The 27,997-nt window shown below is 42.7% G+C and overlaps 1 protein-coding gene across 4 annotated transcripts; it reads right to left on the bottom strand.

Annotated features, from left to right (window-relative positions):
* Positions 1-691: 691 nt before the first annotated feature.
* On the bottom strand, positions 692-20,979 carry LOC306803540 (nutritionally-regulated adipose and cardiac enriched protein homolog). 4 transcript variants are annotated; one of them, XM_079309085.1, is made up of 8 exons: positions 20,736-20,979; positions 18,860-18,986; positions 11,841-11,941; positions 10,900-11,007; positions 7,184-7,310; positions 5,442-5,468; positions 980-2,750; positions 692-891 (listed from the first exon to the last, which is right to left on the bottom strand). In XM_079309085.1, exons 4-7 carry the CDS (start codon positions 10,915-10,917, stop codon positions 2,548-2,550), a joined length of 375 nt encoding a protein of 124 aa, XP_079165211.1. In that variant the 5' UTR covers positions 10,918-11,007; positions 11,841-11,941; positions 18,860-18,986; positions 20,736-20,979; the 3' UTR covers positions 692-891; positions 980-2,547. The 4 variants fall into 4 exon arrangements, with proteins under 4 accessions (XP_079165211.1, XP_079165210.1, XP_079165212.1 ...); XM_079309086.1 differs by lacking the exon at positions 692-891 and having other exon boundaries at positions 1,996-2,750; positions 20,748-20,979; XM_079309087.1 differs by lacking the exons at positions 692-891; positions 18,860-18,986 and having other exon boundaries at positions 1,996-2,750; positions 20,736-20,799.
* Between the last annotated feature and the right edge of the window lie 7,018 nt (positions 20,980-27,997).

The raw sequence follows: 27,997 nt of genomic DNA, 5'->3' as shown, positions 1-27,997 counted from the left end.
TTATTGACCTACTTCATTCACTCCCACATGCAATGACTTTCTTAGCTTCAGCTGCTTCACCTACAAGATGTCACTGCTCTGCCAGAACAGGTTTTAGCTTTTATTTATTTCAAATCTGCTGGCTTTGAGACAAATTTAATTTGTCTTTCTGCAGCCTGCCAAGTATCCGACTGACCACAGTAAACAATCCTGACCTAAAAGACCTTGTAAAGCCATGGTGAGACCTCAATAATGGTCTCAAGATAACTCAAGTGCTGCCTTTTCCCATGCCCAAAACAGTCCCAAACAGAGCCAACACAAAAGCCAAAAATAGCTGTTCCTCTGCTAAATGTCCCTGACAGCCCAGATGCGATAGCAGTTCTCACTCACACCAATAAATTTGGCCTCAACAAGAGGAATGTGGACATTTTCCATTTAAAGTAAGCTCAGTGGAAAGGTGTCCTCTGTCCATCTCCTGGGGAGCTGTGCAGGAAGGTGAGCACACATCTGGCCTTCACACCACCTCCACATTTTCCCTCAAAGTCCTAAGAGGAGTCAGCCCAGAGCCATAAAGAAACACCACTGATTTGCCAAAGTTTCAACCTGGACATTAATAAGATTACGAACTTAAAAAAATGCAAACAGAAGTCGAAATGACCCCCTTGCCCTGTTCAGGTACCAATCTAAACCACCCAAGGGATTCACTAGCACACAGGTTTAAAACCTTTCTTCTTTACTACCTAAACAGCAGGGCTGAGACAGGGTAGAAGAGAAGGAAACAGTGGTGAGAGTTTCCCTCTGAGCTAGGGTACCTGAGTGATCAGCACACAGTCCCTGAGGCAAACACTGCTCCTGCAGCACCCCCTGCTTCCCAGATAACAGCATCCTATGTCTCCCAGGCCAGAGCATCCTCTGCTTCCTAGAATACAGCAATCCCTGCTTCCCAGAAAAGTGCAATCCCTGCTTCCCAGATAACAGCATCCTCTGCTTCCTAGAACACAGCAATCCTTGCTTCCCAGACCAGAGCAATCCCTGCTTCCCAGGCCACAGCATCCTCTGCTTCCCAGGCCAGCTTGTGTCCAATGCCACTCCTGTGGCTTTGACAGCTTAAGAGGGGCATGAGAGTAGCCGCTGAAGGCACTTCTTTCTGTCTCAGGCTGCAATTTTTCTGACTTGTTCTCAATCAAGGTGCTGCCTCCTTTTCTCCTTAGAGAAGGTTGTACTTTGTGTTTCTGTTTATCCTCTCCTGGTTAAAGTCCTTGGGCTGCTTGGGAGAAGGTTTCTGGGGCAGATGTATGGCCCTCTTAAAAAAAATAACTAGAAATAAAGCACCATTTTTTCTTTTTGATGGTTGCAATGGCAGGGGGAATATAAGGCAATGTCTTGCAGACATCTCTTCATCTTCTCTGCAGTAGTTTCCCCTCCTCCACCCTTTTTTCCCTTTTACTTCAACTCTTACAGGTTCTGATGTCAATCTTACCATATAAAATAACCCCAAGCACAAATCAGGTGCTAGCTGAGCAGAATATAAGGTCTAAAATCTGGTTGTGCTGGTTCTTTGGAGCTCATGAACTTGCAGGCATTTGTTCTCCTCTCAGATACCCAGAGCACTGTTTCACATGATCTCCATTAAAAGGATTCCTATCTCAGAAATGCAGAGTAGGGTGGGACAATGGAGTGATAAAGGATCTATGTATCCAACATCTTCATAAGCAGTCCATATTATCATATATAAGGCTTTGAACACCCAGGCATAACCTCTGTCTGAATACAAACACTATCATAAATCTTTCATGTCAGCCTGTGGGGTTTATGGACTGAATCAAACCCAGAGGATTAAACTACTGATTTGATGATTAACCTGGGTTTCATTGCTGCTATTTATTATGTTAGGCAAATAAACCATTTTCTGTTTAAATGAGTTTCTGTATTCTTTTCACACCTGGGAATGAAGTGAAACATTAAGAATCAGGTTTTGCCCATGGAAGAAAAAAAAACATGAAGGGAAACAATAGAGCAATTTGCCGGGATTTTACTAATAATAATTTCAGGTATATAAATATAGCAGCTTGCCAAACCTTTGGCCACCAGAGCAGTGCCTGTGCAATACCTCAGCGTTTTTTAACCTTTGCAGAATAATTCTCAGGAGACTTGAGGAGAAAGATGGTTTGGTATCTAAAGCTTTGACCCAAGACTCATAACATTTTTCTTCCAACTTTGCTGCAGCCTGGACAGAACCATGTATTTCTCTCTCTGCTTTTGCTCCTCATATCAGCAGTTATAAACTCTGGGTAACCAAATCCAGATGCTTGTTTGCTGTTCAGGGTGATGGAGGATGAGTTTGGTGGGACTTCAAGGCATTAGTCTGAATGTTCATTTATGTGAAGAAGGAAAAAAAAAAACAAAACAAAGAAGGAACAAGGAGAAGGAGTGTTTGCTGGATGGTGCACAGCAGGGGTGATTTTCTTGCTCTTTGAGGTGAATGCTCATGTGTTCCATGCATGTGGCTGCAGCAGGCTGGGAGCTGTGCACTGATGTTTCTTATCAGTGTCAGGCTGGAGGACTCTGCTACTGCCTCATAAACCAAGTCCAGCACCTCTGAGCAACGTGTCTTAGATGAAGAAAGAAGATGACAAGTCGGGATTGAAATTCCTCCAGGACTTTGACATCTTGCTTCATGCTGGTGTAGTAGAGACTCACAGCAAGGATCAGCACTGCACAGAATGAGAGCCACAGGAGCACAGGCAATCCAGATGATGTCCTGTCATCTGCTGAACGGTGATGAGGAGAAAAAAGAAAGCAGCATTATTTCAGTGCCATCTTAAACACTTCCCAAATTTGATCCCCTGCTGATGCCTTTGTCCCAGTTTTCTGGGAACAGCAGGGTACAGAGGGCTCTGGTGGGGAGCACTTCTGTAGGCATCAGTTAAGTGAAAGTGAGTCACACCTCCTGATGGAAGGTGGTGAGTATAAAAGATATCATCTAATGGAGCATTTAAGGAGTTTAATTATATACAATAAGAACAGGATTAGCATAGCTAATGCATGATCTCAACTTCCCCTCCAGCAATTAATTTTTATACCTTTACCCTAAATGTTACAATGAATACTAGGAGGATATGAAGCTACTTGGTCTAATTATTTAATGTTCACAAATGCTGCATAAAAGAGAGAAGCTATAGATTTCTGTCCTTTCCCCTGGTAAGTGAGCTTGTGTGGGACTGCTGCTAATTATGGAAGGAACCCAAACATGGCCCCATTAACCAAGAGGCATGTTCAGAAAGCTCTGGTGGTTTGAACCACTCTCAGAGTGCTGTGTGTGCTAATTACACCAGAACATCCTCTGCACTTGCTCTTCAGCAGGAGTAAAGATTTTTCTTGCCTTCAAAATATTTTTTGAATATGTTTGAAGTGCCACAGGTCGGGCACAGCACACGTGTGGAAATCAGGGGGCTGCATTCAGCTTGCTGAATCCATCCCTGAGCTTTGGGGATCCCCTTTGGTTCAGATCTGGCTGCTCTGTCTGACTGCACAGCCATTGCACAATTGGTGCTATTTCACAAAGCACTCAGAGTATTAAACATGCAGTACAAAGCCAAATTCATGCCTGAATAAAACCCACAGTGTGCAGCTATTTTCCTGCCATATGCACATAATCAATAAGGAGATAAAAATGTGGAGTGTATTATTATGGGTAAAGGGCCAACATTAGCTGTAACATATTTAAATTAGCTTCCACTCCGAGCCCTGGAACACACACCAGTCAATTAAACTGTCATACAGATGTACAGAGAGGAAGGTAAAAGTCATAAAACCAAGCCAGAAACACATAATAATGTATCAAAAAGTGTATGGGGAAAAGGTAAAATGTTAATAGGCAGTCATTTTATAGCTAAGCAGAAACCAAATCAATGTCCCATAATAGATCTGAGTGAATTATTTGCAGCAAGTAATTTATTCATTTGAATTTAGCCCTTCTTTCTGTTTGCAAATTATCCATGTGCAGACTTCAGATTTTATAAATTTGTTTATTTGGCATTACTCTATGAAGGGTTGATATGAAGGTGTTCAGCCAGGGAATTGCTCACCACTTTCTGGTTTTGCAGAGATTTGTGAGGTAGGAATTGGTGTTTCTCTTGTGAGATTTCTCACACCACAGGCTACATCTCTTGACTGGGTGCCCACCTTCCTTTTCCAATGTAGGGCTCGGCTGGTGAGCACTCATGGGAGCAAGGAAACCTTCCTGTGGAAGCTGTTCAGCTTTTCACATCAACCCTTTCATATGAAATGCTTGTAACCCGTTTCAACTTTCAAAAAAGTTACTTTCCATGTGAAATTTCTGGGTGATCTCAAATGTAAAATTTGGCTTTTCTTATATCTTCTCAGTTATTAAATATTTCTATCCATGAACAGAAAAAAATAGTGCAGAAGAGTAATTCCACCTGTAAAACTGTGATCAGCTATGCTCACAACAGCTTCAGCCCATCACTACAGTTAGGTTTCTGAAAATCAAATTTGCTTTTCTAGATTACAATCAGAAATTTAATGCTTAAATTTAATTGTTTAAATTAAGCATAATGCTAATTGCTCTGCCTGGTCTTATGGCAAATGATCTGAGAAAAGCACAGGACCTGGATACAGGAGATTTTGTTTCAGTTCCTGCCTTGGATACACATTCCCACTGTGTCCTGCAGAATATTTGGTATTTGCTTTTCCACCAGGCCCTTTCCTGGCTGTAGTACCCTGTTTCTGGCCCAATAACAGTCCTAGTTGATGCTTCCATTGTCATGAGCATACAGCCCCTCTTCCTGGACAGCAGCAATACTGAGGGATATGGGAACATCTGCCTGAGAGGCTTTTTGGCCTCCCAAAACTACAGGGCTGAGTGTGTATTCACTTCTATAGCCCTGAGTTCAGCAGGGGCTGAATGTTGCCCAGGACCTCTAGAAATGATCACTATAACCAGAAAATCCAGATACACACATTTGCTTGGGGGTCTGTGAGGCTGGCAGGCCTCAAACAAAAAAACAGGGAAAAACGATTATTTTTATTATTTCTACCCTGCTGTCAGCATATAAATGAATTGTCTCTTCCCCTCATATGAAACTCAGCAGGGAGAATTATTGTTTAGCTTGGGGTGCTTTCCTTGCATATCTTAGTGAGAAACCTGTACCTATTCCAATGCCATAAAATATATTAATTATATTTAAATTTAAAATAGCTTCAGGGATTTAATTTTTGTTTCCACTATTTGTCTTATTGGATGTCTTGTTTAAAATTGCACCAGACCTCATCAGCACCTTGTGCTGCTTATGCTGAGAAGAAAAAGCAACAACAACTGGCAACACAAAATGCTGTGTGTATGGAGGGTATGTTTGCACAGTGCATCCCACCAGCTGCAAAAGCAAACTCAGGTTAATGCTATGGATGGCTCATAGTTATATGTGAAAAATTCAACTTACCTACTACGTAGTCACAGCAGGAAATGACTAGAAAACAGAATAAAAATGTTCTTACTCGCCTGGTAAGTCTCTTGGCAGTGTTTGAACAAGAGAAGCCAGAACCAAGCAGTGTCTCTGAAGTTGCCTGTCACCTTGGAGATGCTGGGCAACCTCTCACACCACTTTTGGATCTGGATGAGGACCTACCCAATCCATGCAAACATGCAGATGTAGGTGCACTTCAGGAAAGTGAGCAAAATTTATTGTGTGTAAGAATGCAGAGGCAGGATTGCTGTGTTGCAGCTCTGATAAGACCTCTCCCTATTCCACATAATTCCTAGAAAGGAAAGGATTTAGACCAGCAGGCTGAAAGAATGAGTGAAGAAGCACTGTTACACTAACTTTCATCAACAATATCCTGGAAATGCGTCTGCCTGGCAGCCAGGCCCAGACATAGCCCAGGATGAAAAGTCCATAGAATGGAAAAATTTCAGTAGTGCCAGAAACCTTCACTTTACCAGCCTTAATGTGAGTAATATTGTGTGAACAAACAGCAAATAATCTAAATCACAGGCTGTTTGCAACACAGTCTGATGGGTTGGAACATTTCTCATGTTTCCACAAAGAAGAGTCAGAGCCTTCTCCATGTTATACGAGCTCCAGCATGGCTTTGTTGAAGTCAGAGCCAGTGGGAGACCAGGCTGGTTCCCTGGGCTGGACTGACTGCAGATTCCCAGTGCTGATATGGGGCAAGGACTCTGGCAGAGAGCTGAGGGAGTTATCCATTCCCATCAGAATCCTGCTCTTGAGCAGTCAGATGAGCTTTGAGGAATTTAAGGCTGACTCACTGAGTCCTTCCAGGAGTTCAGTTTTGGTGGGAAAGCCCAGGCCATGTCAACAGGCTTATCAAGAAACAGCTGCCCCTTTCTGCACCAGGAGGCATCCCAAACAATGTATTGCCAAAGAAATGTGAGCTCTGTTTATAGACACATCAGTGGATGCCAAGCCTTATTTTCAGAAGCTGTAGCAGTCCAAGCAGGTGGCTGACATAGAAACTTTACCATTCTGCCACCTGTGTTTTGGCCAACTGACACATCAAACCTATACAATTTTAGTTCTCTACCAATAAATACAATTTTCTTGGTTGGATGAGTTTGGGAAAGTCAGAAGGTAACCCAGTTATTATTTGGCATGGCATACAGCAGAAGCAGAAGTGCAAACTGGATCCTTGTGCCAGACCTCTGCTGAAGGTCACTCCCAGATGAACTACCTGCAGTATTTTGGGTCATGAATGAAAAGACCAGAGGTTTTGTTAGTTGTGTCAGTCCTTGGGTGCCTTTGTTGGCAGAAGTTACTACATCCTGGCTGCTATGCCCAGACCTCTGCTATTGTATTCTGTAGCATCCTAGCTACCCACAGTCACATAATAATGTTTAAATTTGGTCTAAGTGGAAACATTTTCCCCGGGAAGCCCTGGGGCCCAGCCAGGCCCATGTTCTACAATGATCCTGGTGGGAGCTGTCTTGGGAGGTCACTGTGACAGCAGCTGAGGGTGAGGCAGAGCCTGTATCCTCCCAAAGCAGGCAGGCAAATGGACCAGATGCAGTTCTGCAGAGCACAGGGCAAAAAACACCCATCCTCTGCTCCATGCTGAGCTCAAAATCACAAATCATGTTAGCAGGAGGGGAAGCTGATGTGGACAGAAAGAGTGGATGTTAAAAGCTAGTAAGGTCATGCCAAAATTCCTGGTAACTTAAGCATACCATGTTCAATGACTTCTTCTGGCTCACGAAATCGAACCCTTCTCTCTGCTCTCCGCTTTTCCCCCACAGCTTGGTCCACAGGTGGCCTTTTTCTCAGTATGGAAGGAGGATAGCTACTGTCATCTGTCTAAAGAATTGATCAAAACACAAAACAGGTGGCCATTCAGACAGGGTGAGGTATCTGGGTGAAGGCTGGATCTTTGGTGGATGTGTTACCATGCCCCTCGAAGGACATGATTTGTAACACATCTGCTTGGACATAGAGAACTGTAACATTTACAGAAAGACAAAAGGGATTTTCCTTCATTGCCATAGACCTACAGTGCTCTAAAGCTGTCTTCTCAGGAAAAAGGATAGTTAAAGCAATGGACAGCAAAATGTTCAGAAAGGATTTCTCTAAATTGTAACAAGTATTTGCTGAAGGTGGCTGCTCAACAGCCTTGGGCTGATCTTAGAAGAACATAAATGTGATATGAAATATATGAACTGTATCATTTGGAGCACCTTTGAAATGTTCTGAGCTAAGCAGTTCCATTCAGAATGAAGCATTGCCATTTCAACAACTGGGGCTATGCAGCTGACTCGGCTTTGGACATTCCTGATGGGTACAAGATGGTAATTTATTTGCACTTCAATATAACAATTATGCTGTTGCTCTGGTTTTTGCTTGGAAACCACATTTAGTCTTTGACAACAGAATAATAATGCTGTGGATTCTTTGAAATGACAAGAAACAGAGCTGCAATAACTAATAAGTCACTGCTTTGCATGGGAATGCTCCCACAGTCAACTGCCAAAGTGAATCCAAAGAACCTTGGTTCAGACACCCACTGTCCTCTGGCAGTAGAGAGCAGGTGGCAATTTTTTTATTTTTCAGAGATCAAAGTGAGGGGCAGAGATTCTTCATATTTTATTTCTAAGGCTGAAGTAATCTTCTCTAGCCCTTTCCATCTCTTCCCTCTGTTCCTCTGCTAGATAAAGATATTATTTCTTCTGGTCACTGTCTCTACTGCCTTTATCCCCCTTGTTTGTCATTCCCTCACTCAGTGACTGCCTGCTCCTTACTTCAGTTTTTCTCCTTGCTTTGATCTTTCTACTACCCAAGTATCTACTTTTGTCCTCTTTTAGACCCAAATGCCATTGCCTTGACTTTTCTCATTGGATGCTTTCCCCACATTCACCATTTCACACACCCACCCCTTGGACTGCAGAAGCAGGATTAGGTCCCATTGATTACAATCTGGGCATGCCAGACTCCAGAGTAAAGGGCATAAATAGCTTTTCTTACACATCACATTTTGGATAACCTCAAAAGGCATGTTACATATCCATCAGAAACTGCCATGGGGTGAGGAACATCTTCAGCTTTGATTACTTTTCCTGAGAGATTAATAAAACTAATCTCATCACTGATAGGGATGCATTCTCTGATCTCGGGGTTATATCGCCTCTGTCTCATGACAGTGGGCAGGGTTTGTTGGAGCTCTGTGCTTTTCATTCAGCAGCTATGAAGTTGGAAGCCCCATTCAGGTTATGGGAAACCTGGATTTCATTTCTTTCTGAGTCCAGAGAAATACAAAGCCATGTCTTAGATACTAGCCCTCATCATCAGTTATGGTGCACACACGAAAGCAGGGAATCTCAGTCTCTGCCACTGAAGCTGTCTTGTTTGGCCTTGAATAATTAAATACTCATTGAGCTAAGAAAGAAAGAATGACTTTACAGCCTGGTGTTTGGGTGCTCCCTTGGGGGTGGCAGAAGTCTGCTCCTATCCTTGCTCCAATGAATACTTAATATGTAATACTTAGATATTCATTGGAGCGGTCACTGGGAACAGGGTCTCTCATCTAGCAGGTGAGTACCCCAATCACTCTGCAACAGCCACACACACACTTGCTCACATAATGAATATTTGATTATTCTGTGTAAAATGAAACAGGGTTAGGGAGACACAGCCCAGCCCAGGCTAGGGGTGGCTATAGCTTTAGCTGTAAGGGCTTCTCCTGTGGCACAACCAAGGAAACTGAGTCTTATATTTGAAGAGATTTATAACTCCAAGTGCAACCGTTGCCATACAAACTTGTCCAAACACTTAGCAGTGATATCACATCAGAAGAGAAAAACATTAAACAGCTAGCTGGTTGGAGAGTACCTAGTCAAAGCAGATCTTAAAAAGGAAGTGATTTTACTATATATTTACTAGACTTTAATAACTTGTGGAAATCAAAGCTACACAGTGTCAAAACAAACAAAGCACAGTCCCCTCAGATAGAAATTTGGTGTTAACATATTGCAACAAGAGCTGGAAACCTTCCAAAGTGACAGCTGGGAAGTTGTATGACCCCAAAAGCAACCCATTTGTGACAAGCTCCAGGCGCTGGACACAGGGACTCCATCACCCACCCGAAGATTACTTACCCGCAGCTCTTTGGCACTAGGGTCAGAAAGTGAGGCTGGACATATTTGGGACATGTACTCTGGATGCCAACATGAAGCCTCCCACATGAAGCTTTGGATGGAAAGCCTCCTGCCCGGGAAGATGAGAAGGAGCAGGGAGAAGCGTCTGGAGATCCCTGTGCAGTGGGGACGGAGCCGGCGGCACCGCGCACACACGGGAGCGCAGCGAGGACAAGGCAGGGGAAGGAAGATTTGTGTCCTCTGCACCAGGGCTGGCGTGGGAAGGATGACGCTGCTGAGATGTACTCAGGAGCCAAAAATAGCACACAGTGATAATACTGATTGTGCAGCTGGAAGCAGGGCTTTCCTGGCAGCAGGAGAGGGCCTGAATGGAGCAAGTCACAGATAAACACCTACGTATTTGTTTTGCACGAATGTGAAGTTGAGGGTGTTTTTCTAAAAACAATTTCTGCATTTCTGTGATCATGGTTGGTTTCCTTTCTGGAATCCATTCCCAATCACAAAAATCTTGCAAGTGGGATTGTTTTTAATCCTTCTCCCATTCAAAATATGTTGGTAAAGCCATCAGGAAATTGTATATAGTGAGATGACAGATATCTCCCTCCAGGACAGTTATGGCCTCACTTAATATGTTTTAAAAGTTAAATCCATTATTATAGTAACAGAGTGGGATTTAAACATTTGACATTTCTACTTATATTATAATAAGATTACTGATAGAAAGAAAGGTGATTTACTGTTCAAGAGCCCCTTATCAAATGCTGAAGTCTGGAAATCATCAAATTATACAGTTTTTAGTTAGAAATACCTGCCATGATTACTTAAATATACTGGTCTACTGTCCCTGCAAGCACAAATGTGGTTTTGTTGTTGTTGTTCTTTTCCTGGAGCTATTTATTTGCAGTGTCATGTGCAATGTACATGGTCTGGTTTTTTAGCAGGTGGTTGGATGGACATTTCCATGTCATGTTCAGGCTGTTCTGCAGTGCAGAGAGATGCAGATGCTCATGCAGGCCCTGGGAACCAGAGGGGACAGCTGCTCTGTGGGCATCACTCCTTATTCACTTCCTTTCAGAGGTGAATGGGTTGGAATAGATGGAAACAGATAGAAAGGGTTGGGATCTTCCACCAGAGAAAACTGGTCAGCTGCCCTCCTGCAGCTCAGCCTCTGCATGGCTCTACTGTCCTCAGGCCTGCCCTTAGTCACATCAGTGTCCACGTGAAGAGGGACAGATTTTGCTGGTCTAGGGCTCTCCATTTAATGCACCATATCTAACCCCCCCAGAGGGTCACCTTACCTTCTCTTTCCTGTGCATTGGGGTGATGGAGGGCTTTTCCTCATGCTGAAACCAGCTCACAGCTGCAGACCTTGTGAAATGCTCCCAAAATCCCCTCTCTGCTGTGTCCTGCAAGTGTTCCACAGAAATTATTTCAGGATATCTAGGATGGCTTTTGGTGGGGAAAAGACAGTCTTTAAAATTTTGTTCACAGTAGATCCTAGACAGAAAAGTTACAAAATCTGTCAAACCCTGGTCCCTGATTTCTCTGGCTCCTCCTTCCTCCTGTTGTGGTAATCACTTGCTACTAATTCATGCAAGAAGGAATTTACCTGCTTGTTTTGGCCAGCAAAAGAAGGGTGGGATTAGGACTCTAGTCCTCATCTAGCTTTGACTTTGTCCATGGGAGTTGTCTCATTTATTTTTATTAGTGTCACCCAGCAAGGCACATAAGAAGGTCTTGTGCAGCCTCTTCTTCTTACAGAGTGGGGCAATGTATTTGTTAGCCTTTAGACCTGAATGAAAAATGCTGTTCATGTCTTTTTCACTGAACTTGGTTTTGTTCAAAGGAAGGTTTCACAGTTTGCTAAGTATATGGTTCAAGATATTTTGATAATTTCTCAACCCGCTCCCCCCCAAAAAACAAAAAAACAACCCCAAAAAACTACCAATGCACAAGTTGATGGGATTTGTTGCATTCAAGAAATGGACATATGGAGACAACATTTATAATTTTTGATGCCAGAAACAATTTTTTTCAGTTCTAGATTGCCCTTAAATGTAACCCACTTTTCTGTGCATTTGATTGAAAAATAATTGGGCAGCTTGTAAGTGTTTTCCTGAAAGATTGCTATCTAAATGCCAGGAATGATAATTTCACAGTGACATTCTCACTTTTATCTCAAGATGTGCTAATTATATTGATAGCAATGGTTGTAAATGCTTGAATAATTAGTAGTTACCTGGGCACTCAAGTTTCAGTGGATAAAGATGTCAGGAGTTCAAATCTCATGCCATGGACAGTTCCATTCATACTAAGTGCTTTTGATTGTAGTTTGACAATCTAAAATTTGATATATGTCAGGAATAAAACACAGCCCAATGCTTAAAGTAAAATGATCTAAGAAAATAAGTTCTCTAGCCTCTGAAATCAGTGGTAATAAATAATAGTTACTATAGTGGGATGATTTCTGCATTAGAAGCTGTAAGAATTTCCTTTATTATTGCCCTTATTTTTAAAGTAATTTTTTATCAAAGCTTTGATCTCATTTCATGCAACGTACATCAGAAACAAAGATGGACAAATAATTCATAAATGAATTATTTAGCTTGTGAGTGTCACCTCTATTTCCTTCAGCTAATTGTTCACAAATAGATAGTGACTTTTGTGAATGTATTCATTATTCAGATTTATTCAGTGGATAATTGCTGGGAGTAATTCTTTGTCTGTAGATTGCTTGGAATCATTTTGCTGTGAACATTTAATAGCAAAAGTCTATCCAGGCTTTCAATAAAAGACAAACTAAAATTATCTATAACTACTGATTATAACTGATTATAACTACTACCTTAAGCATGAACAATATACTGTAGTCTTAAAGAGCAACACCAACATTTTCATCAAGAAATCCACTGCATCCCATGGTACATAGGAGGGAAAGAAAAACACTGCAACACTTTGTGTAGCACTGACATTGAATGGTGCATATTGTATATGCAAATAAGTTTTTACAAGAAAAGGGTTGCCTGAGTGTTTGCTCAGCAGAAAAACAAAACATGCCTAAACAAAACATGATTGACTTCCCAGAGAATAAATATGAACAGTCCACACAAAGGAATTAACTGCACAGCCCGTATTTTTTCTGCAATACCCCAGTGGAAGATGTCTAGGAAATAAACATAACATGATAAAACAATTTTACACTCAGAGGATAGCCATGTAACCACATGAACTCTTTTTCCATTTCCTTCTGCGGGAATAAATATTTTAGACAAGCAAAGTACTTTGTAAATGATGCCTTTGTGGGGATCCGTCTGGCCTGGTTCAATTATTCTGAAACCTAGCAATTTTCTCATATCATTGAATCTGCTTTTATTGCAAATAGGGTCATAGAAATAGTCACTCATTGCAATAATGGACTTGGTTTATCTTAACTATTAACACTTCCAGTAGGTTTACACACACACACACGTACATATTCAATATTTATGGATATGCACAGTGCATATATATTAATAATGAAGCAACTTTATCTCCAACAATCTGAAAACAAAATCACGTAATACCATACAGTGCGGGGTGCAGTGGTAACTGGAAGCAGCATATCAGGATAACAGAACAGAAAAGGAATAAATAAATTAGAGGGGTGTCTTCCATATCTTCCTCAACTTCCAGAGTGTCAATTGAGCCTTTGTTCAATATTCCACCTTTCGCGGTTCTGTGTACTCTTGATTAATAATTTAGAGATGCACCTTTTGGAAGCAGGGTAAGTTTTGTGTTTGCCAAGAGTGATTTTCCACTAGTCAGGGAGTACATCAGGAAATAAAACAGCAAATTGCCCCACAGAGTATAATTAGCTGTTGCCTCCTTCCTTTTTCTGCCTCTGGAGAAACAGATTTACTGCTGGAAGTTATGGGACACCCACGAGATATTGTACAGCACCATTTCTTCTCCTCAACCTTCCAGTAAAGAAAGCACTGTGTAAATCCCAGCCTCAAGACAAAAATCATCTCTTTGGACTGCAGGTTTCCATTCCACATCCAAAAGGATCATGATTAATCTGCTGTCTGGTGGTCAATCCAAAATGGGGCATTTTTGTGGAGTTGGTGAAAAAAAAGATCAACCACAAAGCAGAATGGAAACAGAGCACTGAATGGGAAGATGATCTGGTAACACTTGGTGTGTGTGGCCAGCCAGGACAAAAGCAATCAGTTTTGCTTCCTGTGTGTCTGTTAGTTCCTGTGGTGCCCAGAGAGCTGTGAGTCCAGGTGTGTTTTTCCCCAAGGAAGTGCAGCTGTGATCAGTGCAAAGTGCAGCATCAACATTCCCGTGGTGCTCTGTGCAGGATCCACAGGATCACCCTCCCAGTGCCCTTTAGTTTTCACTGCTCACACAGATCTGTAAGCACCCTGTGATGCAGGCAGGCAGACCTGGGCTGTTCATCCAGGACCTGTGGGCCTGGGCTGCTAACCTCTGTAAAAATTGAATTGGGGTGGTGTTACTGCATGTGGCCATCTGATCCACCACATAATAACTCACTTCTGAAGACACAGCCTTGCAGATGTAGAATCTCAGAATTTTTTGATTGGAGAAGACCTTTAAGGTCAGTGAGTCCAAGGCTACACTAAACCACGGCCCCAAGAGCCACATCTAAATGTCTGTTAAACACCTCCAGGGAAGGTGACCCAACAGCTTCCCTGGGAAGTGTGTTCCAAAGCTTGACGACCCTTCTGGTGAAGAAATTTTTCCTTATATCCAATCTAAATCTCCCCTGGTGCAATCTGAGGCCATTTCCTCTTGCTCTATTTCTGGTTAATTGGGAGAAGAGGCCAACACCCCCCATCTACAGCCTTTTCCAGGTACTTGTAGGCAGTGATGTGGTTTCCCCTGGGCCTGATTTTCTCCAGTCAAATCAGGAGTTGTTTCCTCAGCTGCTTCTCAAAAGTCTTGTGCTCCAGACCCTTTCCCTACTCCATTTCCCTTCTCTGAAATGCTCCAGCTCCTAAATGTATTTCTTGTAGTGAGTGTCCTAAAACTGAAAACAGGATTGAAGGTGCAGCCTCACCAGTGCTGAGTACCATGGGGACCATGCAGCAGGTCCTTCAAAGTGATGATCATGTTCCTGCAGCTGTGGCACCAGTTTAACACCTGTGCACAAGTTTTTATTGGTTTTGAACTGGGCCCTATTCTAAGACAAAGATAGAAGAACTGAGCAGAAATGTTGTAGGTGTTTGCATTATGGTGAGAACATCTCTGCTACAGGGCAGAGTAATCGCTGCTCTATTTGGAGTGACTGGAAGTGATTTAACTCTGTTAAGGAATTTGGTCTCAATTTATCCCTGGCATGAGTCCATTGACTTATAAAAGGCATGGATCTGTCTCCATTTCTTAAAATTGCCTCTCTTATTCATGTGTCTTTCCGGGTAGATGTTACAAATAACCACAGAGGACTTGTGATGATATGTAGTAAACAGAGAGAGAATTTCTGGCTGCTGAAATGAACTTTCTAAATAATTACAGAATGATTCCACATCCATTTCATAATTAGACTCTTGAGATTGCAGCCAAGCTATTATTTGTGATTCAACATGCATTTTTATTTTAGAAATGTCCCATAGCCATTAGGTTTATTCCACTTGAGATTTTCTAATTTGTTCTGATCATCCTGTCACTTGGACCTAAAATGTAAAACAAGTATTGATTGAATAAGAGTTACCAAGGAACCAAATGCAAATATCTGCTGTTGGCTCACTGTTCCCAAATCACTCAGTCCTGTTGATGTGGGAGATGGACAGGGCTGGAGAGAGTGAGGTCATTCTGAGTCAGCTTTTGTTAAACACCCATTGTATTTTAGGAACAAAAACTAATGGAACTGGAACCTCTTCCTAAAGTATTTGGCCTGCTATTGATGGCAGGGCTGCAATCAGCCATGAGATGAATGAAGAGCAACCCACTGCCAGCAGGGGGACATCTGAGCTGGCATGAAAGAGAAAAGGCATGCAAAGAAAGCTCCTTTGAAAAAGGAAAAATGGAATTATCTTCAGGAGCTCTATTTTTGCAGTAATCACTCTGTGCTTGATGTTGTGTTCATTGGGACTTCCTGCCACTTTCCTAGGTGAGCTTTGACCTGAGGAGAAATCCAGCTAGGATGCCTGCAGGGTACAGCCTCAAAAGGGGATTAGTGGTCTTGTTTTAATCCAAGGTATCAAAAGACTCCAATTGACTTCTATGAGCCTCTGTCTCTCCCCTAAAAAGGATTTTAGAAACCTGGCAGCTGCTAATGCCAAACTGGCCCTGAGAGGGGCAGCAAGCAGGGCTGACAGCAGTGGGAAGGGAAGGAGCCAAGGGAATCACAAAGCACCAAGACACAGGCAGCTACACAACATGATTTGAGGGCACTGATGTAAATGCACTTGAGCTCCATTTGTGGTGTCACCTTGGAAGAGGATTAGATTAGATTAGTGACATGAAAGAAGACCAGAAAAATGGAAAAAAGAGCAGATTGAAGTGCAACAAAAGCCCAAATGAGTAAAAAAACCCCATGGATTGGAAAGCATTTCAATGATGATATTGGATGATAAAGATTATAAAAAGAAAGTGGCGAATCCCTCTGTCATTGGCAACTGCTTTACATTAATGCTAAGTCTATTAATGATGATATTTGTTTTTCTAATTAGTATGTAAGTCTCTTTCCTCCACCTCTCCAAGCCCTGGAGACTGGTGATTTCAGAGAAAAACAAATAGGTTTAACAAAAAAGTAATTGGTAAAATATCCAAAACTGGACGAGAACTTCTGGAGTTTATATCCAATTTAATCTCAGTTTAAGCTGAGACAAAAAAATAAGCAAGGGAAAATTCAGGCAGAACATCAAAGTACACTTGTTGGCATCAGGCTACACAGATAAATCAGGTTGAAAGCCAGTTATGTTTTTCAGAGGCAAGTTAACATTTAAGTTGTGCTTTCATCCCAAAGCAGAGCATCCTTTGGCATTCCTTCAAGTGAGTTGTAGGATGCTGCTCACACCAAGACAATTTGTGTCTTACAATGGGGTAGCTGAGAGCAGGATGTGCTTTGAGAGTAGAGTGGGAAAACAGGGTCCAGCTTTGACCACTGGCAGGTTTGAATCAGAACCTAACAAGTGCAAATCCCCTAAAATGCAGCTTCCTATTAGCTGCTTTCTAACAGCTCAGCTGTCTCTCTTTGCCCCCATTCTCTCCTTCATTCTTATCATAAATTTGGTCCAGGACCAGGAAACCTCTCAGCTTAAATTAATATGTTGGTCAGAATAATCTCTGTCTCAACCAATTCATTTTTGGTTTCTGATGTAGAGTGTTGTCACCTGTGTATTTTTCATCATCTCAAATGTATGAGTCTTTCAATCAGCGTCCTCAATGAAACAATAGAAATTACTTTGCCTTTTCTTTCAAAGCCAGAGAAATGCAAAGGCAAGGAATGGAGCTTCATGGGACAGCTGTGGAGATGCTGAAATGAAAGAGTCTGAAGGGAGAAGCGTGGAGGCTGAGCTCTTGGTCTATTCTGTGATTCTGTTTTCATGGCTGTTCCCTCACAAAAACAAAACCTTTGGGTACACAGAGCTAGTGCAGTGTCTTGCACTCTTTCTATCTTGCATTATACCCACTCCAGCAAGTGTTTCTGAGAGTTTTGAGACTGGAGTGTTCCTATACTTCCTACCTATAGCATTTCTCTCTATTTATTGGAAATCTGGGAAAATATCAGATTCTTTCTGGAGCATACAAAAGACTCTTTGCAGCTCCAAAGTGAAGATGATGGAAAAGTGACACCACCACTCCTCCTTCCCAGAAGTTCTCTCCTGCCTTTGTGACACCTGTGTAAATCTGAAACACCTTTTCCTGACACTCCTGCTTTTGGCAAGGTTTGTTACTTTGCTGTGTGGATAATGCCAGAACTGGGAAATAGTGTCAACTTCTTCAATGGTATATTTGACAGCCCAAATCAAAAGGTTATCAGCAAAGGATGCTCCAGGAGCCACCACTCTGTCTGTGCTTTTCAGGAGGATCCAGTGTGAGGCAGCATCAGTGTCAGAGATTTAGACTAAGAACTACCAGGTTAATCAAAGCTGGTGGGTTTGCTCTCTTCTGTGCTCTCCATTGTTATTTCACAAAGGAATCTTCAGCTCCTTTGCCTTTACCAAACACAAATCCAATTACTGCAAGGCAGCAAAATGACACATTTTTTATTTTTCTTTTTTCCCTGGGAATATGAAAAATAAATAAAAAATGCAGAGGAGGAAAAAGGGAATTTTGAGAATATAATTTTGGAAATTCAAATTCTGGAGAATTTAGAGCAGGTTGCATTGGTGACTGCCACCATAACTTGTAAGTTCAGATGGGGCAGCTTGTGGTGGAAATGGGCTGGCACTGGAGAGAAGTTAGTGCTCCATGTAGCAAACACCTCTCAGAACTCCAAGCCATCTATTTATGTCTTTTACAAAACCAAGGCTGAAGATGTCTTGGGGATGAATTCTCCTAAATCTTGGCACTACCCCAGCTCATGCAGTGGTTATTCTGGCCTTTCTATCTGAAATCTTTACTATATTGGTTCCCCAAAAATTGAAGTAGCTGCTCCAGGATGAAGATACAGAATTTCATAAATTCAGATATTTGTCAAAATCTTTATTGCAAAACATGCCCATCTGAATCATGATCCATTCATTCTAGGTACTTTATCTGAGAAAAGCAGTTTAATTCCTGGGTTTGGAAGAGAACATGAAGCTTTCCTGATCCACACTATTTTAAGCAGATCAAACCTCCTTTCTAGAGGTAAGATGGGTTGTTTGGGATTTGAAATGTTGTTAATCTTCTTTTCAACATTCATGAAAAAATGGGCTCTAGGGGAACCGATTACCATATTGCTTTATACTGATTCAATTCTAAAAAGTCTGATGAGTTATTTTATTGCAGCTCCTAATAAGGGCTGCTGTTCATAAATAATGTGCTCAATTTCATCAGCCTTTTTTGAGACCAGAGCTGTACAAGAGCTGCAGACCCTGGCAAAGAGACTGTTCCTACCCTGCAGTCTGTATAAACCAAAGCAGAAATGCCACTTTACACCAGCACACAGATCTGGCCCACAGTTTTCAGAGAGGCTGAATATAGAAATCAAGGGAAAAGAAACCAAGAAGCTGCAGTGTTTTGACAGAAACAGGTTAAGCAGTTTAAGGACAGAGGCTCTCCACACTGGCCTGTGCAGCTAGAACACACAACCTTTTTTAGACATACCTGTTGGTCAGGATGAAAAATGCAGGCAGCATCTCACACTGACATGTCTGTCTTGGGAGGCCTGCTCAGAAAAAATCCCTCATCAGGGCAGCAGCTGTCTTCTTCCCCAGGGCAAATTCCTTTAAAGCTGTCAAAGATGCTGTAATCAGACTAGGTCATCAAAACCGGTCCTCCTGAGGACTGGAAATAAGATCCAGAGATGAGCATTCAGCTACATGGGCAAGGTCTAAAACACTAAAGTTTCCATTGAAATTAAATGAAGAGACTGTAATTGCTGTGAAAGAAAAGCAGAGCAATCATTGGGAGAGCCTGAAAGCTTTCAAAGCACCTCCTGGAAAGATGCTTGCTGGAAAGCAGGATCTGTGTACTGAATAACAGAATCTGATAACAGAGCACAGCTTTTACAGGGAAAACAACTTCAATAACTGCTGGAGCATTTGACTCTGTGACTCCTGGAGAGGCAACTTTTAATTGAGATTCCACCACACAGCTGAGTAGTTTTATTACCAGGTTAAATAAAAAAAGTTAATAAAGTAATAAAAATGGATTAATTGCATTCTTGATATCAAAACACAGAGCTGTGGTCAATATGCTTAATAATTTGTAAAAAGAGTGAAACAAAGCACAGATAGCCATGGTGACCATGGATAGGGGTTGTTATGAGCTTGTCCCTCCCTTGCACTTTTGCTTGCATTACCAGTATTTCAGTTTCCATAAAAAAGGTAAAGCAAATGAGCTGAGTTCCTCTCTGTCCAATATTTGCTGCTGTTACTGGAGTTACATCTGGGATAAATATGGCTTGGATGTGACTAAATCCTATCTTGGATAAAATAAAAGAGTATCAGAGTAATTGATTTTAGCTATATTTATCGTAAATTTTTTACAGTGTCTCTGATTTTAAGTGATTGATCCCTGCCTGAGGAACAGTATCAAAGTAAACAGATCAAAACTTAATGCTTCTCCAGTGCTCTGACATTACACCAGATACTGGCTGCCAGCTCTTTCCTACTTTTTAAATTAAAAAAAAGAAAAAAATAATCACCGTACATGATGTGAATGTTCCCATAACTACAGAAAAAATGGGAAATAAACAACCTTTCTCCTAAGCAGGAATAGCTGGGGGAAATCACTGACTGAGCTCCCCGTGGGGAAGCAGGCAGAGCCTTGGCTGCTGTGGTGGGCACAGGAGAGAGGATGGGGAGCTGCTGAAGCTGAAGTAATTAACAGGAGGAATCCCTGGAGAAGGGGAGAAGGAAAATTGAGGTAATATGCTCCACTGAGCTTGTGAAAAAAAGATAGTTGGAGGAGAGGTTGTTGAAGCACAGGAGAGGTGGAGGTGTGTCATGGAGGCAGGAGGGTGTGAGGGTCTCTGGGAGAGCAAGGCACAGGGAAAGCTGGTGCAGACTGGCAGCAGTCCCAGGAGCTGCATTGTGAGTGATGTGGAGGAATCTATTTCCCAGTTCTGATTGCTGCATTGGTCAAAGTGTCCAAGAATATTTTATGCAGCTGCCTCTGTACTGATTTTGTCCCATCTGTCTGAGTGGGAAACAGAGAAACCAGGTTGTTCAGTGGCTCACCCTCTCATAAATGCAAGAGCAGAGCTGAGTGCTGGGGTCAATTTACTGCTCATCCCACCTTCTAAAATTCCCCTGCTACCAGTCTGCACTGAGACACTTCAAGCAAAGGCTTCTGCAGCTCACAACTATCCAGGGAAAGCACCCTAAGAGTAATCAGATCATAAAAGCTGTGGGAAATGCTGCTATAAATCCTGTAACACTGAAGAGTAGCCCTGTGAAAGTTTTGCAGTGAGGCAGAGCAGAGTGTGGAGCAGGTAGCAAAAAGGGACAGTACAATATATATAAAGCCATGTACTTGCCTGAGCACCCACCAAGGCTCTGTGTGAGTGAGCAGCAGGGCTTCCTCAGCTGTTTATCCTGCTGAAGGATATTTAACCAACCAGGCAACTGGCTGGAGCTCAGCTGGAAGCACACAGTGCCAACAGCACAGGAGATGGAGCCAGTGTAACAAACACAAGGCTGCCTTGATTTATTTTCTTCTGTCTAATTATATATATATGTTCAGTGTTCCTGGGACTGAATTATGACCTTAAATATTTGCTTTTCCTTCCTCAAAGGCTTTGTCCCTGAGTTAAGCCAAGAACAAAATAACAAGTGTCTTTGCTCAGCCATTCCCTTGTCGCATTATTCCCATATTGAACCTGGCAGCTTCCAGCCTTCCCCACACTACAATTAGAGCATCTCCAGCCATTGAAACAGCCCTGACCCTCACCACAGTGCTGACCTGCCTGCTTTGCAGCTCTCATCTGTCACACACAACAACTCCTTGCTCATACAAAGCAAGTGTGTGGAGGGCACAGGGATTTTGCATTTTGCTGTGCCTGGCCAGCAGCCTGAGCCTGCCCAGCACCCCAGCTCCTGCACACCCTGCCCTGTGTTAGGGGAAGAACTGTGCTCCAGTTTTTCGTTGGAATGGGGGAGCTGGAGGAAGGGAGACACTTAAATTTGACATTTGACATCTCTTCAAACAAGCTGCTTCTTGAATTAGTACATGAAATTCAGCTCTTCTGCCAACATTTTGTTCTGGTTTGATATATACGAATATGCAAGCAGGCTGTGGCTGGCTCTACAGACTGCTGATTTAGGGAGAGCTGGGACCCCAGGATAAAGGATAAAGTCTGTTTGTTGGACTTCTAGCTCCAGACTCCCCTCACTGAGAGCTGGGAAGCCTCCATCACCTCCCAGGCACCCTGTGAGGTCTGGGATGAGAGGAAGGAAGGAAGAAAGGGTTTCCCCATCAAGCAAGAATTGCCATCTTGTGCATGGATAGGCTAAATTTGCCCTCAATCTGCTTTCTGCAGGGGGCACTCAAAGTGCTCTCAGTGTTTTGCTGAGTTTCATTTAGAGGCATTTATCCTCCTTAGCAAATGGAATAATCAGCCAGGAGAGGTGCAGGCAGTCACAGAGAGCACCATGCTCATCCCTTTCCAAGAGCTCTAAAACAGATGAGCTGATAACCCCTTCCCTGGGCTGGTGGGGAGCTAATAGCTTTCTGCAGGGAGCCACAATGCCTACTTTAGGTCAGATATCTGAGTTTATGTAGCTGAGACTGGGTTCCACTCTGAGTGGGAGTGGGCTATAGAAGGAGCCAGTGTCAGTGATTTCACTGCTGGGCACACATCATGTTCAGCTGCCTTGGGAACTGCAGGCTGTGGGGGTTCAAGTAATGGCCAGGACTTCTATTTCACAAAATTCTGATCACAAATGAGGTGTCATGCCTTAAGCACAGCACCCCTTCCCTTCTCTCCTGCCTTTTCCCATGCTCACCAGCATAAAGTGGAAAAGATGCATAAAGCAGTTCAGCTCCTCTTTGTATCAGCAGATTGGCAAATCCTTGCTCATCAGGATAGAGCAAAAACATGAGCACTTGCACCCTGTGTAGGATTTCCCCCAGCCCAAGATGTACTTTTTCTCACTAATTACAAATTCAGCATTCAGATGCTCAGATATCTGCTGCCATGCAGGAACCCCACAGTTCAGAACATCATCCCAGGCCCCCACTACAGCCCAGGGAGACAAACAAGTGCTTTTAGGGGCAATTCATCCATCCTAATTTAAAACCCTAAAATTAAATCAGCTATGGGTGAATCCTGTCCTGCAGGTGCCTTTTCCTCTCTCCATAGCAGGGAGGCTCTGATGCAGATATCTCCATCCAGACTGGTGGATCACACCTACCCTACACTAAGGCAGAGAAAATTGCTTTTCCTGAAGGCCAGGATGACATTTTAATACATATTGCTGGGAGGCAGGGGAGGGGGAGATCTCTCTGGGGTGACCTTGCACTGAATGTGAGCTCTCTGCAGTGAGTTTTCTGGGCTGCAAGGGGAAAGGCAAGGAGGGGTTACCAAAGGGAAAACTGACCCCTTATGAAAGCCTCAGTGCAGAACTACCCAGGTGAGCTGCATGTGCATTGTACCAGAACCACTTTCTTTTGCAGTCTCTCTGTTACTGTGTTTCAGAGAGATAATTTTAAATATAAACCAAGGCTTTTTCCCTTATTCCAAAGTCTTTCTTTGTTTGTCAGAACATAACTTACATTTTCTTTCACTTTCATGGGAGGTTTGCATTTCTATGTATGTCAGCAGTGCACAGAACAGACATGTGAGTGGGTGAAGTGGAATTTTGATTTATTGGAGGAGAGTGCATTATCAGTAAATTCAAGAGACTAAATCTGCCATGGAGAGGACTTCTTTTGTTTCCATCATCAAGTCAGACATTATATCCTGTCAAACATCCCAGGGGGCACTTTTGCTCCAGGCACCAGAGGTAATAACTCAGCTCAGAATTGTATGCTGTGTGCTGAACCCTTCATCTTACCAAGCATTCAACTCTTGTTCAAACGCAGGACACAAGTGAGAGAGAATAAAAATAGGAATTAATCCTCAGCCTTATCAGCCTTGTGATAGCTGTGTTTTTTTCAGGACAGGCTGTGAAGTCCTTCATCTAAACAACTTCTCCTGGTATGAGCCATGGCTGAGGGTGGAGTTGTGATGAAATTTTTAGGTTTGGATGCACTGTCACAGCATGGCTAATGTCAGCTGGCAACATCCTATAACTGTTATGATGGCTTTGTCACCTTCCAGCCTCAGAGCAGCTACAGTGCTTGCTGTTAAAAGATGGATGGGCTCTCCCTGTTGCTTTTATCCCCTTGCCTGGTGGTGATGGAATGGAGAGGTGGTCTCTGGCTCCCAGGTCCCCTGGCATTGCTCGTGGTCCATGGGCTCAGCACAGTGCCCTTGCACAGGGGAGCCAAGGCCAGAGGGAGCCAAGGTCAGAGGGAGCCAAGGTCAGATGGAGCCAAGGCCAGAGGGAGCCAAAGTCAGATGGAGCCAAGGTCACATCCCCTGTCCCAGTCCCTGCCTCACTGACACCCCTGCTGGCTACAGCACTAACACAGTGTGGGACCCTTGTTCCTAATATGCTTAAATATGCTCAGCTCTGGTGGCATCTGAGGAGAGCCACCAGGTCACCTCTGCAACTCATCTATTCCTTCATCAGAATGAACAATTCATTTGCTGACAGCATCCTCTTTTTTTTTTTTTTTTTAATTTTTTTTTAAATTTTGTTTATTTTGGTTTATTTTTGTTTTAATCCTTCTGCTTCTTCTAATGCCTCTGTGGATCCCTTCTGCTCTTGACAGAGGTCTGGTGATCAACAGCAAAATTTAGTGACCAAATTTTGATCCTATTTCAGGCTTCACAGGCCATTGACTCATAGAAAATTTGGGTTGGAGCAAATCTTAAAGCCCATATAATTTCTACCCACCCACCATGGGTAGTGATCCCTTCCACCCACCTTCCAGGTTGTTCAAAGCTCTATCCAACGTGGCCTCACAAACTTCAGGGCTGAGGAATTCACAGCTTTCTGGGCAACCTGTTCACCTGCCTCACTATCCTCTGAGTAAAGAGCTGCTCCCTAAAATCTAATCTAAATAGTGGCTGTTAGTGACCTACAAAGCTCACAGCAGCTCATACAGAGAATGTTTGGTGCAAATTGACTGAAGAAATATATGATTTAGTGAGTTCCACAAAGCAGAGGGAGACCCACTGAACAGCCAGCTATTTATGAATAAATATATTTATTCAGAGGGGGAATCACATAAAACAATGGGTTGTCAGTGGCTGGTAATTTAAAATGCAGCAGGCAGCCTGTTGCTTGCATTAGTAACCTACAAGACACACAGCTTAAATAGCACAATCAGCACCAACCAGCTCCTGGGGAATTGCTGAACCATTTGTGCTTCTGTGCCTCTGCTTATTCTTAGACAAACTTGCTCTTAAGTATCCATTGCATCAGTTTTCTTTATTTACATAAACTTGCTAACTTTATGTGACTATGGTTTCCTTTAAACCATATGTTATTTTTTTTATAGAAAGGCACATATAGTCAACCCTCAGTATTTCTTACTTTGGGTTCCTGGTAGGGTAATAGCATTTAACAGTCTAGTACTATACAATTTATTTACTTTTGTCATTTCTTTTCATCTCTGAAATGCATCATATTCTTCTAAATTTGGAGCTAAACTCTATGCATTTCCCATGTATTGATTGTGCCTTTTCCTAATCATTTAGTACTTAAAACATTCCCTTAATTTTTGCAAACACTGTCTGCTGCACTACAGACACTGCAATGGTGGGCTGTGTTTATCTGTTTATCTTTTTTCTACCAGAGGGCTGTAAGGAAAATGAAGTTTTCCTTGTTCATGAGTTTGATGTCAGATGGATTTTTGAGAAGCAGCTCTGTAGATCCTCACCTGGCCTCAACTCCAAATGGAAGTAGCTCTGTTAAATGCAATGAAAAGTGCTGATTTGGCCTAAGCTGCCCAAGCATGAACTTGAGTAGGATCATAAAGCAGAATAATCATTGTTGGGATCACCCTTGGTGATGTTGGTCCAGCTCAGCCTTTCTTTCCATTAGTTGTTCACTCACACCTTTTCCATCAACTATACCAGGCTGAAAAATAGCAACAACAACAATAACAAGGCAGGAGTTCACCCAAGTGAAATAAAAAGAAATAAAAGCTTGTTTTAGTTTTGGCCCTCAAACATTTTAGTGACTTTTTTCCCCTGGCATCATCTGACCAGACAAGATACTGACATAATTAATGGAGATTGTATTGTCTCAACAGTCCTTAAAATCAACAATGAAGAAATTAATTTGGAGACTTGCTAAATGCTGACTGAGATGGAAAAAGATGCAGTAGGCATTAAATCCAGTCCCCTATTACAGGCAATCATATCATAAAATTCCACTTCTAAATGTGGTAGACTTCACACAGTGTAGCAGCTCTCAGAGCCCAGAGTCCTTCAGAAGCCCTTTCAGACTTTCCTGTGCTCTAATCATCATGTTTAAAATTATTGATGGCTAATTTGTAGTAATTCATTCTCATGGCAGCATCCTTTATCTTCCACAACTCCTCCATAAAAGAGACTGCAGCGCCATTTTACTTTAATTTTTAATTATTCACATTAGAAATAATGCTGTTAAATGCTAAAGATCAAGATGAGACCTAATGTGGAATTGTGAAGGGGGAAATCATTCCTAGATACCCTGCTGAGCCCATATGGTAATTTCTATGTTTGAGTATGCTTGTAAATGTCTGATTCAGCATCAAGGGGGAGTGACAGAGTACTGAGGGAACAAGAGAGAAGACATTGCTGAAGACATTTTCCCTCCCTCCCCCTTGCCTCTCCTCCTCTAAAGAGTGAGCTTCTTGCACGCCACCCTTCAGGAGTAATATCTGGAATTGAGATTTCTGATGCCCTGAGGCATCATCTCAGAAAGTCCCTCTGCTGCATTCTGGGCAGCCCCTGGGACATGCCAGCAGACAATGGGGCTGTGGCAGCTCTTGCTCATGAGCACAGCTCCATCCCAGCCCACACCAGAAGCTTCTTCCACAACCAATTTCATCTCACTCTTGTGAGTGACAAGGTTTAGGATGTGTTCATTATGAAAAACTGCATTTGTGCTCCAGCCTGGTTTTTGGAGAGGGCTTGGCCAATACAGTGTCTTTGTGCTCCAGGAATTTTCACACTGACTCTGCTATTCCACACAAGACTCCTGTAAATGATGATTCCTCAATTTCACTTTCCTCAGTAAATGGGTGCTTAGATATTTAATTAGGAAGGAAACCATATAATCAACCTTCTGCAGATAGAGCTGCACACTGTAATCAGTCCCATTCAGCTTCTTTGCATGCTGCTGGAGTGCCAGCAACTCCTGAATTTATCAACACTGAGGCTTGAGTGGCAATTTGCCCAAGGATTTCTCAATTAATAAATATGAAGCAGCAGGCAGTCCAAGCACTACACAGGCTCTGCTGCACATCTAACAACGTGGTTTCACTCTATTTTTGCTGGGAAAAACAGGTTAAAAAAATCAGGAAGAAACAGAAGTTATGTAATAGCAAACTGCATTTTTTTTAAAGTGTGGTTTGTTGTTTTTTTTTGGTACTATTTAATCTTCCAGTTCCCACAAAGTGCTTGTCTCAGTGCTGTTTAAGTTATCCCAGCTGGCATTTAAGGCTATCACATTCTTGGTGAATGGTCCAGAGCCCACCTGCCAGGCAGGTAACAATATGGAAAACCAGAGCAGAAAGCATAGCACACATCAGATGTGCAGCAGAGATACAGAGATGCCCCTATCAAACACAGTTCCACAGCTCTTAGACTAAGGAGCAAAAAGAGATAAGTTTGGCTCAAAGCTCATGCTGGATTGAAGTGGAATTCCTGTGAGGATGGTGAATGGATGAGAATTTCTCATGCTCAGACTGGAAATTATTTCTTCTGGTACTTTCCATGTGAGCATGGAAGGAAAGGGTTGAATTCAGAGTGTGAATTGAATTGATGGTGTCTTCTGAATAAAACCTTTCTTCTCCTTCATCAGCTAAAGGAGTCAAAGAGTACTGACCTCTAGCAAGTGACTATGATGGGTCTCTGTGAGCTCCCAGCAAAAGTGTCCAAACTTGCAACCTGTGACTGTGCAGATACATTACAGCAACAGTGCAGACACTCCAACAGTGGGATAATCTGGATTCTCATGCTGAAGGACACTGAGTCACTGATACCCACCACACCTGGGTCCTGCTAAGGTCTAAAACTGCAACAGATGTGTTCTGTGCTCGTATGCTCAGCCCCGTTCATTTTGTTTGCAATGGTGCAGTGGCAGAAATGCCTCTGATCTGACCAAACCAGCAGGTTTTGAATAAAGTGTCTGCAGGATCCATCCCAAATCTCCTCCAGGTCCCAGGCCAGAAAGGTTGTTGCAGAGGAGCCTTGTAGTTAGTGAGGAGCTGCATATCTGTCAGAGCAATGCATCAGGAGTGCCTTCAGAGACCCTTCCTTGTTATTTTGGTTTTGGCAGCCCTCAGTCCCTTCATGCCACAATCATTTTAACCACTGACACACTAATCCTTTTTGACACTTCCACTTCTGTCTGCAGTCAAGCTCCAATGAAACATGAAGGGCCTCCCATGTTTCCACCTCAGCCTGCTCAGAAGCTTTTTCCTGGTGCCCTGGAGGAGGCAGAGCTGCTGCATCCCTGCCTGAGAATTCTCTGGGCT

Source organism: Erithacus rubecula (genome assembly GCF_903797595.1).
Source record: "Erithacus rubecula genome assembly, chromosome: 6".
NCBI classification, from domain to species: Eukaryota; Metazoa; Chordata; class Aves; order Passeriformes; family Muscicapidae; genus Erithacus; species Erithacus rubecula.
This window is presented reverse-complemented; position numbering and strand designations above follow the sequence as displayed.